At 34.8% G+C, this 18,586-nt stretch overlaps 1 protein-coding gene and 1 pseudogene across 1 annotated transcript; one reads left to right on the plus strand and one right to left on the minus strand.

Annotated features, from left to right (window-relative positions):
• The first annotated feature begins 3,135 nt into the window (after positions 1-3,135).
• LOC107892897 (AP2-like ethylene-responsive transcription factor PLT1) lies at positions 3,136-5,881 on the plus strand (annotated as a pseudogene).
• An 8,121-nt stretch (positions 5,882-14,002) lies between these two features.
• Positions 14,003-18,425, minus strand: LOC107891394 (uncharacterized). Its single transcript, XM_016816179.2, has 4 exons — positions 17,679-18,425; positions 15,429-15,712; positions 14,950-15,177; positions 14,003-14,874 (listed from the first exon to the last, which is right to left on the minus strand). The coding sequence occupies exons 1-4, from the start codon at positions 18,088-18,090 to the stop codon at positions 14,365-14,367; spliced, it is 1,434 nt and encodes a 477-aa protein (XP_016671668.1). The 5' UTR covers positions 18,091-18,425; the 3' UTR covers positions 14,003-14,364.
• Positions 18,426-18,586: the final 161 nt, after the last annotated feature.

Here is an 18,586-nt window from a genome sequence, read left to right on the forward strand (position 1 = left end):
CAACATCGGCATGAGGTACATGTGGCCTACCACGTGTAACAATCTAGTTTTTTTGTTAAGTACCACATGAGTTTTTAATAGTAAAAAATAGATGGAAATTTTTAATATAAAAGACCAATTTGCTCTTTGATCTAACATATAGGCACTAATTGTTCATTTTTTAGTAGAGGGGAAAACTCAATTTGACACCTAATACAAGGGTCTCCATGATAATTTTACCAATGTCAATGGTTCAAATTTCATCATATGCAACTTATTTATCGTTTCTTTAAATAAAAAGACTAACGTACCTTAGAATAATACAACTTATTTTATATACAAAACGATATTTTTTAATAATTTCTCTAATCGAGTTGGTACCCAATTGACTTATGACACTAACTCAATCAATGGTTTAAATTGTAGTATAGATAATTATTGTTATTGTTGTTAGGATTAATGTCACAATTTATCTTTAAATTTTCATTCAATGTGCAATATGGTACTTGTACAAAGAAAATATACAATTTAGCACTTGTACTCTTCTGCCATGTATATAATATACCCCAAAGCTTTAACATTGTTTAATTTACATGCTAACTTACCAACAACGAATAAATGAATGCCACATGTTGTTATATATGACTGATTTTGGGTTTTGAATATGATTATTATAAGTTGATCAAATTATTTGATATTTATCTTTTATTTCTATTTTTAAACAATAAATACAATAAAAAAAACTAAAATTTTCTCGTTGAAAACTGAACAAAAAAAAATCATATTTAAAATCTAAAGCTAATCGTATGATGGCAACCGCTATTCATTTATTCATTGTTGTCAAGTTAGCATGTAAATTAAATGATATTAAAGCTGGGGGGAGTATTGATATATGATAGAACTGTACTAGCACTAAATTAGACATTTTTTTCTGTACAGGTATCACATTGCATATTGAATAAAAGTTGAAATGTCAACTATGCCCTTGGGTATTATTATTATTATTATTTCAGCAATGCATAATTAATTAATTTAAGAAGTTTCTCTCCTCTTGGACACACTCAACTTTGATAATTTTTGAGTTTCCAAATTGTAGGGGCATAGATTTACTGACAAATAATTGCTGAACCAACTGACTAAGACGTATCACTCTCATTTTCCATATCTAATCACTTAAAAAATGGATCAACCTTTTATAAAGTAATTCAACATGCAGATCATCCATGTGACAATATTATAAATTTCTTTAATATCATCTTTTGCAACCTTGGAGTCACCAACCTGATCTCCATATATGTATATAATGTAAGAAATATATTTTTAACAAATATATACATATGAAAATTATTTAATACATTTTCAAAAAAGTTAAAATTTATAAATAAAGTTTACACATCTAATTTAATTATTAGTATAATAACACGAGGAAAAGACATATGTTATAATAATTAGACATAAAATAAAATAAAAAATAGTTAGTATAAATTTAAACTTAGAATTAGAAATATAAGTAAAAACTATTGTAAAATAAGTAAAAAAAAATCCTTGTCTTTTTCAAACAAATCATGTGAGTGGCTAAAAATTATTAATTCATATATTAAAATATAGTGAAAGAATAATACTCATACCAAACATAACAAAAAAGCAGTGAAAATAAAATAAATATTACTTTAAAAAAGAAAATAAAAATTAAGTATAACAAATGAAGTCCATTTTTAACTTCATCAATAATGTATTTACACACTTATTGGGGGCAAAATGAACATAAAATATTAATATAGGTTATGAGGTGAATAAAATTGATATTTATAAGGAATTTGTCTGTACATGGTGTGTAAAGCCATTTAAACTAAAATAATGAAATAGTTGATGGAATTGGATTACAGAAGGCAACTATACTCTAATCCACGTTAGCCTTTTACTTTTTCACGGGATGCAATAACCAATTACAACATACGTTGATTTGGGAATCTAAACCAAATCTTTTCATTAAATCCTTCTTTATTTATATCTTTAATTAAGTTAAACCCATAATTACCTTTAGTTTATTTTTTAATCTTTTTAACCCTTCAATTTGCGTTTTTTCTCTAATCATCTCAAAACATATGGAAAAGTTAACAGCTGACACTGAATACACGTGAATAACTTATCAACATTTAATTAATTTTTTAAATTTTTTTTAAAAAATTATAATTTTTTTAATATTTTTTAATTTTTAAAAATACTTTTTGAATTTTTAAATTTTAAAAATTTTAAAATAAATGAATTAAACGCCGACGTGGCATCCATATGTATGTCACGTTAGCAAAGTTAACCGACATTAAATTTCTATCAATTTTAGAGTGATCTGACAAACAACACAAGTTTAAGAGTTAAAAGAGACGAAAAGCTAAATGAATGGTTAATTTTTTTTTGTAAAGTTAGAAGGTCAAATAAGTCATTGTGCCTTAAATATAAATCTATGTAATACATATAATTTTTTATACGAATTAACGTTATTATATATCCATATTTTACTGTCCACATGAAAATTAATCTTTTCAAGGATAGTAACATAATTTTAATAATAAATATATAGATATTTTGGCATTGATACACATATTTGAGAAAAGATTGATAAGTTTTGATCTCATCTCTTCATATATTTAGTAGTGATTGTTATGAAAGCAAAGAGAGAGGAGTGGAGAGTAGTCAATGTATTGAAATTAGAGTAGGACATGATTTGCAGAGTGTGGGAATGCTGGGTTTTCGGGAGTCATGCATTCCTTAGAACGAGGTCCCCGAGAGTTCCAATAAACCCAAGTGGGGGCAATTCAAAGATTTAAGTTTAAAGGGTAAGGGGATTTTCCCACTTGGAACTGTGGGTTTGTCTTGCTACACTACAAAGACTCAATTATTTTGAATTTCTTATAAAATACTATTAAACAATTATTATTTCATGCTCAAGTGTTGGAAACCATTGCTTCCACACTTGAAATGACCCTTGCAAAACGGGTCTCTTTTAAAATGTGATGTATATAGCAAATACTACACTACATCTTCTATATGATTCTTTTGCCACCAAGAAAGAGAGAGGGTCAAAGGCTAGTCAGTAATCACTTCGGAGCCCTTCAATACTCATTCTCTTTGGTGTCTTTACTTGCACTAGATTTTTGGAGGGGTGCAAAGCAAAGTCTTTGATTTGGAACATGATATTGGCTCCATGAATTCCAACAACTGGCTTTCTTTTCCTCTTTCTCCCTCTAATTCTTCATTACACTCCTCTCAATCTCATGATCATCATCAGTTCAATGTAGGGTTAGTGAATGATAATATGGAGAATCCTTTCCAAACTCAAGGTATACATATCATATTCTATACCTCTATTTTTTTTATCTCCCTTGTTTTTCAATCTAATTCCTCCTCCTGAAATATATATATATATTCACAGAATGGAACCTGATAAACACCCACGATAATACAAGTGAAGTTCCAAAGGTTGCAGACTTCCTTGGAGTTTCAAAATCCCAAACTCCATCCTTAGATCTTGTGGCCTTCAACGCAATTCATCAATCTAATCATCCTGCTGACTATTCATTTCAACACAACAATATCGTTCAAGTGCAAAACGGTACTACTGTAATAGCTTCCAACAACAACTATGAGTTGCTAGAGAATGCTACCAATTTGCAGTCACTGGCATTATCTATGGGTAGTGGCAAGGGTTCAACCAGCGCTGAAAACAGTGCTAATATCGTCGAGGCTCCCACTAGAAGAACCTGTGACACTTTTGGGCAAAGAACCTCCATATACCGTGGTGTCACAAGGCGAGTTTTTGGATCATTCCATCAACCAAACAAAAAGAATACTTATATATATTATTAATTTAGATTTTGAAAGGGATATATGTGTATGTATACTTGTTGCAAGTGCAGGCATAGATGGACTGGAAGATATGAAGCTCATCTATGGGATAATAGTTGTAGGAGAGAAGGGCAATCGAGGAAAGGAAGACAAGGTAGAGCCCGGACTTCTTCTAGGGTTTCATTGACATCTTCAGCTATACTATAAGCACTAAGTTTAATGTTTCCTAACCCATTTCTCTATTCTAATTTTTTCATGGTTTACCTTTGATTGATGATTTGCATCATTGATATACCAGTATACTTGGGTGAGTACAGTACTCCTCTCTCTCTCTCTCTCTCTCTCTCTCTCTCTATATATATATATATATATACTTCTTCAAATTTTGGTTTCAAAACTGGTTTAAATCCATGTTGAGCAGGTGGATATGACAAAGAAGAGAAAGCAGCTAGGGCTTATGATCTTGCTGCACTCAAGTATTGGGGAACATCCACCACCACTAATTTTCCGGTATATGAATACCGCTGCATATGTAATTAAGTTAAGTAGTGCACTTAAAGTTAAATCTCTAGTTTTAACAATGAAGTTTCTTGTGTTTTTCAAGATTAGTAATTATGAGAAGGAGATAGAAGAAATGAAGCACATGACTAGACAAGAATTTGTCGCTGCCATTAGAAGGTACATACATATATTCAGTAAGAGATTTTGTTTCAAACTGAAGGTTAAATCGTTATTAGACAATATAAATACACATGTTTAATATGTTTGTAATGTTATGATCAGGAAGAGCAGTGGTTTTTCAAGGGGTGCATCCATGTACCGTGGAGTAACGAGGTATATTATATATATACTATCAAAATGAACAGGTAGCGCCTATGCATGGCTCTCCCTCTCTAACAAACTTGGTATCTTTATACAGACATCATCAGCATGGCAGATGGCAAGCCAGGATAGGCAGAGTTGCAGGAAACAAAGATCTTTACCTAGGAACTTTCAGTAAGTATCATTTGCACATCATTATATATAAGTTGATAGGATATATATATATATATCATTTGCACAGCATTTTGTTACTAATTAAAACAAACAGGTGCCGAAGAGGAAGCAGCGGAAGCTTATGACATTGCAGCGATTAAATTCAGAGGACTTAATGCAGTCACTAACTTCGACATGAATCGGTATGATGTAAAAGCCATTCTAGAGAGCAATACATTGCCAATAGGGGAGGAGCTGCAAAACGGCTAAAGGAAGCTCAAGCACTTGAATCATCAAGGAAGCGTGAAGAAATGATTGCTTTGGGTTCAAGTTTCCAATATGGAAGCTCAAGCACGAGTAGGTTACCACAAGCTTACCCTCTAATGCAATTTGATCATCAACCGCAACAACAACCATTGCTAACATTACAAAACCACGACATTAACTCTCAATACACTCAAGAAGACACCTCCTCCTCCACCTTTCACCATAATTACATTCAAACACAGCTGCAATTGCACCAGCAGTTTTACAACAATACCTACATTCAAAACAACCCAGCTTTACTTCATGGTTTGATGAACCTGAGCTGTTCTTCACCATCTGTGGTGGATAATAATGGCGGCTCAGGCTCTAGTGGAAGTTACAGTGGAGGTTATGTGGGCAACTCGACGGAGGAGGTAGGATTGGTGAAGGTTGATTATGATATGCAGTCTGGGGGATATGGCGGGTGGTCTGTGGACTCAGTTCAGGGCTCAAATCCCGGAGTTTACCCAATGTGGAATGAGTGATAGTGACCATGTTTGGGAGGAAATGCGGCTGGAACTATATTATTACACAGATCCATCATTATTTCTGTTTCAACTAATAACACTTAAGAAAATTTTCAATGCAAAACTTGGATAAAAAGGCTTTTAATTTTTGTTTCTGTATTGCTTCTTGTTCTGTGCGTCTTACTACAAATTTCTTATTCCAAATCCAATTTAATTGGATATATGTTTATGGGTTGAAGTTGGACCCAATTTTGTATTCGGATCTGGAAATATCAAATTAGTCAATATGGAGAAGACTCACTTCTATTCAATCTAATTACGTATGTTGGATCATGCATTATCTATTCAAACTTGTTGTCATTAGGTCATTTAACATCAATTTTATTATAAATCTTTTGATGGCAAAGTATTCAACAGCAACAATGGTTAGCGACCCTTGAACCGATTCCAGTCAGTGTGGCTTGCCGAGTTGAAGACTTTCCGTTACAGTTATGACATCCTACTGTGTTCCAATCTATTGTTGATGTTAGTCATGTAGCTTTATTTAAAATCTTGTTAATTAGTTAGCAGTTAGCAGTTATATTTTCTGTTATCCTCTTTCTGTTATTTTTTCATTTCCACTTGTATATAACAGTATCTTTTGTATCAAATACATTGAGCAATTTCTTTTTACTTTCATTCTACATGGTATCAGAGCTGATATTTCTCTATTATAATTCCTTGTCATTTCTTGTTTTCCAAACAATTTTCTTCTTGATTTTCCTTTCCTACGATGGCCCTCCATGATCATACATTACCTTCTAGTCCATACTATCTTCATCCAAATGAAAACCCAGCTTTGGTTCTTGTTTCTCCCGTCCTATCAAGCTCGAATCATCATTCTTGGTCTCGAGCAATGACAATGGCACTTTTATCCAAGAACAAGCTCCAGTTTGTTAATGGCACCATCACAGTTCCGCTTCGAACAGACCCTCTTTACTCAGCTTGAGAACGATGTAATACTATGGTGCTTTCTTGGTTGCACCATTCCATCTCACCTTCGATCATGAACAGTGTTCTTTGGCTTGATTTTGCTTCTGATGTTTGGCGCGATCTCCGGGAACGTTTTTCTCAGGGAGATGTTTTTCGCATTTCTGATCTTCAAGAAGAAATCAATGTATTCAAACAAGATGATCGCTCAGTCACTGATTATTTTACTGAGTTAAAGATCCTCTGGGATGAATTGATGAATTTTAGACCAATTCCAGTTTGTTCTTGTCCCACATCTTGCTCTTGTGGTGTTTTTGCTACTCTTCAAAAGTATCATGATAATGATTATGTGATTCGATTCCTTAAAGGTCTCCATGATCGTTTTGCTGCTGTTCGTTCTCAAATCATGCTCATTGATCCGTTGCCTACGATCAACAAAGCGTTTTCTTTGGTTATTCAACACGAACGTCACCTACTTGCTGCTAGCTCTTCCCAACTGTTTGTCAGTAACACACTGCGCCAACATCCTTCTTCAAGGAAATCTCAGCCGAAATCGGCTTCTGACTCACGGCAGTGCACCTTTTGTGGCAAATCCAGGCATACTGTTGATACATGCTATGAGAAGCATGGTTATCCACCTGGTTACAAGTCTCGTGGTCGGACTTCTCGTGCACACGCAGTACTTACTGATGGTGAGGCACCATCTTTGGACGCTTCACAGTCTGTTGCTATTTTGCCACCTGATTCTCCTGTTACTTTGACACAAGATCAGTTACAGCAGCTCCTTACATTGCTTCCATCTTCTACCTCCCCTACTCATGTTACCAATACCGTCTCTTCTTTACCTTTACAGCCTTCTGTATCTTCAGGTAACCTCTTTTCTTTTCAACCCCACCATTGGATCATTGATATTGGTGCAACTGATCACATTACACACTCTTTATCTTTTTTTGCCTCTTTTCATTCCATTAAACCAGTATATATTAATCTTCCAAATGGTACCAAAGTTTGTGCTCGAATTTCTGGTACAGTCATTTTTAGTAATAGCCTATACATTACTAATGTTCTTTATGTTCCCCAATTTACTTTCAATCTTTTATCTGTAACCAAACTCACTGCTACACTACCTTGCTCTTTTACTTTTCACAAAACTTATTGCTCTTTACAGGCCCTTCCATCTTTGACGATGATTGGTACAGCTAAAGTTCTACATGGTCTCTATATTTTGGACTCACCAGCTCAAACTCTCTCTATTACCACACCAATTGCCTTATCAGCTACCAACACGTCATGTTCCCTTTGGCATCCTTGTCTCGGTCATCTTTCTGACTCCAGATTGAAGCTACTTTCTCCTTACATACCTTCCTTGTCCATATCACCTAATGCACCTTGTAAAGCTTGTCATTTGGCAAAACAAAAGAAAATATCCTTTCCTGTAAGCACTTCTGTATCCAATGAAAAATTTGCCCTTGTTCATATGGATATTTGGGGCCCAACCGATATTGTTTCTATTACTGGTCATCGTTACTTTCTTACTATTGTTGATGATTTCAGTCGTTTTACTTGGATTATCTTATTAAGAACAAAATCTGAAGTTCGTACCCATATTCAGAATTTTTTTACCCTTGTTGAAACTCAATTTTCATCCAAAATTAAAGTCATTCGAACTAATAATGGCAGTGAGTTTTCCATTCCAGCTTTTTGTGCTTCCAAAGGCGTTATTCATCAAACCTCTTGTGTTGAAACCCCGCAACAAAACGGTCTTGTTGAACGTAAGCACCAACATATTCTCAATGTCTCACGAGCTCTATTATTTCATGCTGGTTTACCTAAGCATTTTTGGGGACATGCTGTTCTTCATTCAGTTTTTCTTATCAACCGCACCCCAACACCTCTTTTAGCTAACCTCACTCCTTTTGACCATTTATACCAAACTAAACCATCTTTTCAGCACTTACGGGTTTTTGGCTGTCTTTGTTTTGCAATCACCCTTACTGCTCATCGCCACAAATTTGATCCTCGAGCTCATGAGTGTGTTTTTCTTGGATTCCCACCACATGTCAAAGGTTACATTCTTTTTGATCTGTCAACTCATGTCATTTTTGTCTCAAGAAACGTTCATTTTCATGAGTATGTTTTTCCTTTTTCCTCTCAACCATCTTCTTCCTCCTCCATCCCACAATTAACCTTTGACCCCTCCATTACTTATGATTTGCCACTTCAACCACAGGTTTCACCTCCCGTACCCTCGCAACCCTCTAGGCCACCTCGTCTTAGGAAACGACCATCATATTTAGACCAATATCACTGTTTTTTAAGCAATGCTGCTACCAATCATTGTCAATACTCTACACCCTTTACCCTTGTTCTTAATGCCTCTTCTATACCAACTACATATTTACAAGCTAGTAAAATTCCTCATTGGCAAAAAGCAATGCAAGCTGAAATTTCTGCTCTAGAACAAAATAACACTTGGATCATTACGGATTTACCTCCAGGCAAGACTGCCATTGGCTGTAAATGGGTCTATCGAGTGAAATATCAAGCTGATGGTTCTATTGAGCGTTACAAGGCTCGCTTGGTTGCCAAGGGATTTACACAAACCGAGGGAGTCGATTATTTTGATACTTTTTCCCCTGTCGCCAAGCTTACTACTGTTCATTTACTGCTTGCTATTGCTGCTTCCAAGAACTGGTTTTTGCACCAACTTGATGTCAATAATACGTTTTTGCATGGAGATTTGATTGAAGAAGTTTATATGGTTTTGCCCCCTGGTTTTGCTTCCTCTACTCCACATAAGGTCTGTAAATTGCAAAAGTCGTTATATGGCCTAAAGCAAGCAAGTCGCCAATGGTTTGCTAAACTCACAACAGCGCTCACTTCTATTGGTTATGTTCAATCTACTTCAGATTTCTCATTGTTTGTTAAAAAGGATGACACTTCTTTCACTGCCTTACTAGTTTATGTTGATGATGTCATTCTAGCTGGTGATCATTTCAATGAAATAACACGAGTAAAAGATTTTCTGGATTCTACTTTCAGCATAAAGGATTTAGGTGATCTGCAGTATTTTCTTGGTCTTGAAGTTGCTCGCAGTTCTGCTGGCATTTCTCTTTGTCAGCGAAAGTATACTCTTGACCTCCTGTCTGACTTTGGCTTCTCTGATTGCAAGCCTATTACGACTCCTATGGTTACCAAACTCCCTCGTGATGCTTCTGACGAATTGCTTCCTGATAATACTATCTTCAGAAAACTCATTGGTCGTCTACTGTATCTTGTCTCTACTCGACCTGACATCGCTTTTGCAATCCAGCAGTTGAGTCAGTTTTTGGATCAGCCCACAGTTGCTCATCTTCAAGCTGCTCATCGTGTTCTCCGTTACCTGAAAGGCTGCCTTGATTTTGGACTTTTCTTTTCTGCTTCTTCCGCACCTATACTGAAGGCCTTTAGTGACTCGGACTGGGCTGGCTGTCCTCTTACAAGACGTTCTGTAACTGGTTATTGCCTTTTTTATGGAGATTCTCTTGTTAGTTGGAAAGCTAAGAAGCAAAGCACTGTATCCCGATCCTCTTTCGAAGCAGAATATCGTGCCCTTGCATCTACTGCTTGTGAAATTCAGTGGCTTCGATTTCTTCTATGTGACTTGCATTTATCTCTTCCTGGCCCTACTGCTCTATTTTGTGACAACAGTTCTGCTCTTCAAATTGCTGCCAATCCTACATTTCATGAACGTACTAAACACATCGAAATTGACTGTCATATTGTTCGTGAAAAGGTGTTGTCCGGTGTTGTTAAACTACTTCCTTGTTCTTCCAAGGACCAACTTGCTGATATTTTCACTAAAACCCTTGCTGCTGCTCCTTTTCAGTCTATTTTGTCCAAGCTAGGACTGTTTCCTATCCACTCACTAGCTTGAGGGGGGCTGTTAGTCATATAGCTTTATTTAAAATCTTGTTAATTAGTTAGCAGTTAGCAGTTATATTTTCTGTTATCCTCTTTCTGTTATTTTTTCATTTCCACTTGTATATAACAGTATCTTTTGTATCAAATACATTGAGCAATTTCTTTTTACTTTCATTCTACAGTTGATGGATGAGGTGAAGTGATTAAAGTCGAGGATGACACACACACAGTAAATCTTAATAGACTTGTTGGTTGATTGTTTGAGTGCATGGTATTAAACTGAAGGGAGATTAAAACCATGAGGTGGAATGGGAGGAAGGTGGCAAGTACCTCCCTCCTCATTGGTGGAAAATACTGAAGATGATAGGCAGGAAGAAGTGGGGCTCATTTCTGAAAATGTTGCTGATTTTCAGCTCATTTCTTTCGGTTTTAACAATGATGAGGATAAGCAGTGCACTTTGGGTCCTTGTGTTTAGAAAGAAGAAGGGAGAGAGCTGGCAACTTTAAAGAAAGGCCCACGGTTTAGTAATTCGCTCAAACTCTCCCATTCTTTGTTGAATCCGTCTCCGATGTTAAGAAACAAATGAGATAACTTATTTTAAGTGGTATCAAAGGGGGCCGGAGTGAATTAGGAGTTTGAGAATTTTTTATCAACTTTTTTTAAATAAAAGAGGATTTGGGTACAGTACTATATCGGGTAAAATTTTGAGTGATAATTTAAGAAGTGATTAGAGCCTATAGAAATTAGAAAAATATTTCTTAGATATAAGAAAAAAATATTTGACACAATGGTTAAATTGTAATATAATAGAAAATATTGAGACAAAAATAGGAAAATTAAAAGTTACGGAATTTTATGGAATTAGTAGGAATCAAGGGAAGACCAAGAAGAAAATTTATCGGTTCATGCTTGGTATTGGAGGAAAGATGAAGGATAAAATGGTAAGTCATAATGATTAGGATCAAAATGTAAAGATGTATAGTTAGAGAACTTACTAGCATTTTGATCAATTCTTTTAAATGGTGAGATATTTTTGAGGAACTATGAAGAAATATGGAGAAAAGATGAATAGCTCTCTTGAGATGCCAAACCGTCACTCCCATTTCAACTCACTTTTTTTCTAAATAAGTCCTTCTACCATTTTTTGAACCTTTTCAAACTTAAACCTTCAAGTTTCTTTAGAAGAATCAATAAAAGTCTAGTTGTCACCTTAACTTCATGAGAAGAGACTCCATAATTGCTATAGAGGAGAGAGAAAATAAGAACTAGATTTTAGTTTCAAGAGATTGAGATAAGCAATGGTGAAATCTCCATGACATACATGTTTATTTCAATAAATAGCATAGCAACGTTATTTGATTGTGATTTTAACATGTGGGTTTTATATGTTTTGATATGGATTGAAGAACAAGAGAAGAAAGTTGAGGACCAAACTGAAGGAAAAGAAACACAATATGCCAAGGATTGAAAAGAGAATTAAATATATTATATCAAGTTTTTGTTGTAAGTACTACAAGTACTTTACATTATTTTCTTAAGATGTTTAATATGATTGGATAATTAACTAGATTAATTATGAATTTATTATGTGAATAAAAAAGGATTAAATTGTGAAAAAATCATGGAATATGTTATGAACATACCTGTAAAGAATTTTAAAGAGACATAAATGGTGTATGTCTTAATCTTTTGTATTTTGTGTGGGAAAACTATAGTAAAAATATGTTATTTATGTGTGTTCAATTTAAGGACTAAATTGTAAAGAGAAGAAAAGTGAGTATAATTCTTCACAAGTGTATTATTGCTCAAGTAGGCAAAGTTAGAACTATTAGAATATCAGTGGCATAACATTAGGGAACTTTAGCACGCTCTCTGATTTTAGCACGTCAGTGTTCTCCGTTTAGCACATTTGTGCTCTTTGTTCCATTAGTGTATATCGATGCACCTCTGTATTTGTTTCGTATATCCTGAATATTCTATATAGTCTGCTATGGGTGATGACAATAATGAGAGGAAGCAGTGTTAAACGTATTATGGTAAGTAATAATATCTTTAATAAAAGATTTAGATTTAATGGGATGAAAACTTATGTAAGGTTAAGTTCATAAGTGTAATTATATTATGGTTAAGTTATTTGGATTATTATTTATTGAGTTTTGATTACTTCTAGTGCTTATTAAGCCTTCACCGGCTTAATATGTTTCTTTTATCGCGTAGGTAAAGTTATATCGAAGGGTTAGAATTGAAGTCAAAGGTTACTCATCTCATCACATCACCAAGCCCGGGAAGAGTACGAACTAAATTTTGGACTTTAGTTATGACATGTACAATACGATAATGCTAGATGTATTTTGGATGCATGTTTTGAAAACATAGATGTCATGGCTTAAATTGTAAACTTTGTATTTTGGATACCTTTGAAGTTGTTTATGGTGATTTGAGTAAGGTTTTATGTTGGTAATTGGTATATTTGAATGTGAAATTGTAGGTTTGACGTCGTGACAAGAAATTTTGTGTAGTCGCAACGAGCACTAACGTTGTGACGATGGGATGTAGTCACAACAAGCTCAAAACAGTAAATCACGTCGAAACGAGGGATATCTTTGACATCGTGACAAGCTCTCGAATGCTTGAGTATTCATCCTTTTGTTCTGATTTGAGTTTTGTTTTGCCTGAAAGTTTTCTAAAGCTCGTTTTAAGCTCAGCTAAGATAGAAATCATATTTTTAATCAATATGAATATTTTATTGATAAGATGTTAACGTAGTTGCTTCGACAATGAATGTAACATTCCGGTACCTTATCCCGACAATCAGGTCAGATAAAAGATGTTACAAATGTATAATATAGCTTAATCTAATTTTCGTCTTTTTTATCATAATTAAGGTATCCGCCACCTACAGTGATTTATTCAATTAACTATAAAAATTGTTACGTAAAGAAAAAAGAGTTAAAGTAACAATCAAAGATAATACCTATCTACGAGAACCTAACAAGTTCTAAAGCTAAATTCACATTTAAGCCATTTATTTTTGATGATTTATACAAGTATTTGTTATATTATCAATAACATATCACTATATGATGGTATAATGGTAATTTTAACTCTTAATATTTACATTTTTTTTGTCAATTTAACCCTTTTTTAACTAATTTGACCATTAACCTCTTAAAAAAAGTCAAAATTGGCCATCAATCTTTAAAAAGTTGAATTGTTGTTTTTTTAACTAAAGCACTAACTAAAACGTTAAAATTTTTAAACATAACAATTTATGTATACTTCGTGCTTTTTTTTTATGAACATCTTATAGCATTTTTTAGATTTCAGACTTTTTTAATTTTTTGAATATTTTTATAAATTTAAAATCATTTGTTGACGTGTGGTATATAAGATAAATAACGTATTGTCAACATAAAATACATGTAAAATTCATACAAGTTACCACGCCAACATTATTAAAAAATTAATGTGTAGTCAACATTTTCATTAAAGAAAAATAATTTTATTCATTTTTAAAAGGTTAATGGTCAAATTTAACTAAAAAAGAATAAAGGTCAAATTGACAAAATGACCATTATATCATATATGATTCACCATCAACATATAAATCCATAGCGAGCTTCAAATATAAGAAAATGCTAACAAAAGGGGGGGAAAGGCGCTTCAAAAGAACAAAGCATACAAAAGACAGGCCATTCAACGCCCCAAAGCTCCTGTATGATGTACACACCAACAGTATAAAAATGCGTCATATACATGTAAAACATGTATCTATTTCTAACTATGATGTGCGAACTATATCTACCAGTTTATTCGGGATTTTCTAGATCAAGCCTAACCGTATGGAACTAGCTTCAATCAATGGACTCCTCTACTCCTTAAACTTTTTGATATATACACACTGAAGTAGGAAATTTAAAATCATACCCAGTTGTTAGGAAGTGAAAAGTTATGAAATCTGAAGGAGACCTCACCAGCAGTATCTCGCTGTAATCGGCGGTCCGGCTGCTCACTTGTGGTTATGCTTTCATTTGGTTCACCAGGTGGCAGAGGCAGTACTTGATTATCATTAGGTTGGTGGGCTAATCTAACTTCCTGGGGCAATGGTAACACTAATGGAGAGGGATCCCAATTCCTGGCACTGCTAGAACCTCGAGAAACCAACGACTGATCCCACGAGAAGACGTGCATTAGAATCGGAATGCTGGCATGTCGGTGTAGTGAGAGCTTCTGACTTAGGGAGACAGTATCAAAGCATCGAATAGCTCCGGTTGAAGAAACCATCCATGGAAGCACCTTCTGATTTGATAATCTTGAGACAACCAGCAGCCTAGATGCACTCACTGATTCTTTGTAGAGTGTGCTGAGTCCTGATCTTGTCGAAGGCACGTTTTCATCATCATCGATTACAGATGATATATAGATGAATCCCTGTTATAACAGAGAAAACAATATATAAGCAAATTCTGTAATAAAGTCACAATTATTGAGAATCAGATGGCAGACCTCTTCTGTGCGGCTAATGGCGAAACCGAGCTTTGTGTCATCCTCTTTTAGTTTGATCTCAATTGCAACTTCTTCCACAAGGGGGGAGTACCATAGCCGAACTGCTCGAACAACTCCAATGTCGACTCCATGGTAGTCCTCAAAACCATATAGGCTTGCATTGGCTAGGTTGGATAAATCAGATAATGAGCCAGCATTTACAGTAGCTGAGGCTGTTTCACCTGAGATCTGCTCAAAAAAATTAAAGAAAGATTAGTTCCCGATAATCAGATGAACATGAACCGGTTTGCCTAACTGATCAACCTGAGAATCTGCAGTCCTAAGAGTTCAGATAAGAGAATTGCATTGAAGGCTTGAACCTTAGCCCATCCCTAAGGTCTAAAACCGTTGATTGCAAATGTCGGTGGTGAAACAATTCCAAAATACTTCAATTGAAGATATTTACTTGCTACTGAGGTTTTAAGTCTTTTGCATGGTACCTTAGTGAGCAAGGATTCAGTCTGGATATTCATGAAAACAATGGGGACCCCAGAGACCTGAGATGCAGAAAGCCAAGCACTTGCTCGAGCAAGGGTATCCTCCAAGTCGTTGTATCGAGAGGCCACTCGGTCTGAAGCCTTTGGAAGGAGGAGAATAGAAAGAAAGCTGCTTGAGTTGGGAACAGCTAGCACCTCCTGCATCCTCCTCTCCCAGGCATATGAGACATATCCATCCTGAAGCCTTGTCCTCGATAGTTCACTGACCATCCTGGAGCTCCTTGAAGCTGCAAAGTTATTTTGTTTAACATTGAATTAGAAACTAGAAAAAACTAAAGACAAAGATTCAAGCAACCGGTTTCAACAAGTTATGGCCCAGTGCATAACATTTATTGATGCTTATAGAGAACTTCTTTGCAGTAATTAAAGATTATCAATTACCATGGGCCAAATGGAGTTAAAAAGAAGGGATCATCAACACTCCGTTCATCTACTCAAACAGACTTGCTGAGTTAATTATTCTATTCAAAAGTATAAATCCAGCAACGCAAATTATTGGATAATCTGAGAACAGTGACCTTTAAGTGGCAATAGGCAAGGACAATGTATGTCTGCTCATTTAAAACTTATAGAAGCATATTTTGTAGATTAATTCATGTTAGTATACTAGAATTTCAAATATCTTTTTCGCCATTGATGCCGGTAGAAATAAGGAATAGTAAAAAAATCAGTAAGGGGGCAAAATGTAGGCTGTTTTTACTGCATAAGTATTGCAGGATATTTAAATAGCCAGATGATTAAACTAAGTTGTACAATGGCATCCTGTCCCCTATATTTAAATAGCCAGGAATAAGGACAAGAAAATGTTAAAAGGAGAGAAAAATATCTTGAAAATAATAACAAATCCTACTGGTGTCATCTAAACCACAACAGTTTGCAGCTTTGCATCAGGAAAAAGAACCATCTAGATGGAAAAGACAAAGGAGCTCTTTACCCTTACAAAAGCTGCTTTTAAATTAAGAATCATAGTATTTGTGGGCTATGTTGCTCTAACTCTTTATTTTTCTTGAATTACATAGATCTTCGGACATGATACAGGAACATAACCCTCCGAATACACAGATAAAGTTTAGAAAAAAAATTGAGCATACCCGAATTGAACACATATGCATCTGACACTCAAACCCAAGTCCAGTTAACATAGTTTGTGGATACCAATCGTCAGCTTGAGGACATAAGCCATCTTTCAGGTAACATGAACTAAAATGGTCACCAAGGCTGTCCCTATTCACATCCAAAAGGATTTTTCTTTTCAGTTGCGAAGTTAGTCTTTCATTATTTCAAGTTACGAAATTCTATGCCAGAAAGAGACTAAAAAGATATTGATAAATTCCGTTTTCGAATAAGTCCCAAGAGAGAAAAGATCCAACTAATTATTTGATGGTGGGAGCAAGCTTTTTCTCAAGTTGCTATGCTTTCTAGTCTGAGCTCTAGAGCCCACCAATCTAACTCGGATACGAATAAATAAAAGCTAGGTTTGTCAGTAGTTGAGCATTAACGGGTTGTAATCAAACAAAAACAAAGACTTTTGGTCAATGAACATAAAAAATATATATATATATATCCTACTTGAGAGAAAACATATCGTTGGGATTGCATTATTGACAGATACACCACACCAAAAAATTTAGAATCTTTTTACAATTCTAAAGTTGATTTCTAATATAAAACGATTTTGTTATTTTCAGACATTTCAACTTATATAATTTTATGCATATTCTTTTTCACATTTTAATTTAAAATAGCATATGAAACTGCTTTCCCATTATCACCCACAACAAAGCATGGACTTTGAAATATTTCAATTTAACAAGTAGATTCCAAACCTTAAATCAAAGGTGTGTATTTTCTTTCAAATTTTATAATATATCAACTAATTTTCTTTAAAATAAAAAAAATAAACATTTTATTTGTAATATATAAATAATGAATATTCTAAAGATTTTGAAAGAAAAGAAATTACTATTACACGTGTCTTAAGACAGCATTTGTACGGAACAGGGAATCTGAACAGCAAAATCGAAAAATCTAAAGTCTAAACAGAAATTTTCAGAATTTCTTTTTGATTCTTTTTTATTTTTGTAATATAATAAGGAAAGAATAAAGAAAAAAGGAAAACATAAATCAAGAATCGAGTCGAGGGGCCAACTCGGTTGTCGAACAAAATAGTAGTAAAAAGAAAAAAGAACTCACCTTGCAACTCGAAGCACTCGGACTCGGTGCGATCCAAGAATCCAACAGCGTAATTGGGATCCGCTATAGACCTTAACATATATTGCTTTTTCCCGCCAGACTCGTTCGGCACGATACAGGCTTGCAGCTGAGCGAACTCGTCGTTGCCTCGCCTGACTCGGACGAGAATCGAGGTCTCTTTGTTCTTATAGGAGCTATGAAGAACCCTCTGGACCCCGCTCCTGCCGCCTTTAAAAGGTGCCTTATGGGCAAGTCCTGAACCGGATCCAATACGAATCTCTTCAACAATATCGCCAGTCTGGAGCATGTCTCCGGTCCATTCGTCAGCTTTTGAGCTCCCTTTTAGACATTCGATTGAGAGTACAGTCGGCGATCTCATGCTCTCCGATTGTAGGGTTCGGTCCATGGGCATTTTCCGGGTCGGGCAAAACGCTATATAATCCTTACAGAAATCCTGTGGAAGGTCAACACCTCATATTAAAGAGTCAAAGAGAGAGAATTTTGGGAGAGAGAAATGGGAATATGACGATGGAAGGGGATATTCAATTAGAATTGTTTTAATTTTAAAAGGGTAGATACGGTGCTCAAGAAGTTAAAACCAAAGACGAATAAAAGGGAAAAATGGAAGGGATGGGACAGAGGAAGGCAAAGTCAAGGAGGAGAAGAGGATTGAAAATGGAATTCAATAATATTAAGCTATCGAGCATTGAATAATGCTAAGACACGGAATAGTAATTTCCACGAATTTGTGCAGTGGCTTTTCTATAATTAACCCATTCTTTTATTACTATAATTTTTTTAATTTGTTATTTTAAAAAGTTTTTGAGTCATAATTGAAGCTTTTATACCTTACTAACAATTGATATACCTTAGTAAGGTTTTAGGGTTAAAAAAGAAATTAGTAAAAA

The sequence above is a fragment of the Gossypium hirsutum genome, chromosome D09 (genome assembly GCF_007990345.1).
Source record: "Gossypium hirsutum isolate 1008001.06 chromosome D09, Gossypium_hirsutum_v2.1, whole genome shotgun sequence".
NCBI classification, from domain to species: Eukaryota; Viridiplantae; Streptophyta; class Magnoliopsida; order Malvales; family Malvaceae; genus Gossypium; species Gossypium hirsutum.

Bases quoted from the DNA above. Each gene is read 5' to 3' on its own strand.
- LOC107891394 (XM_016816179.2), bottom strand. From the start codon at position 18,090: ATGCCCATGGACCGAACCCTACAATCGGAGAGCATGAGATCGCCGACT. The intron at 15,178-15,428 runs GTACCATGCAAA...TTTTTTGAGCAG, and splicing joins CTGAATCCTTGCTCACTAAG to ATCTCAGGTGAAACAGCCTC. The intron at 14,875-14,949 runs GTCTGCCATCTG...CTGTTATAACAG, and splicing joins CCATTAGCCGCACAGAAGAG to GGATTCATCTATATATCATC.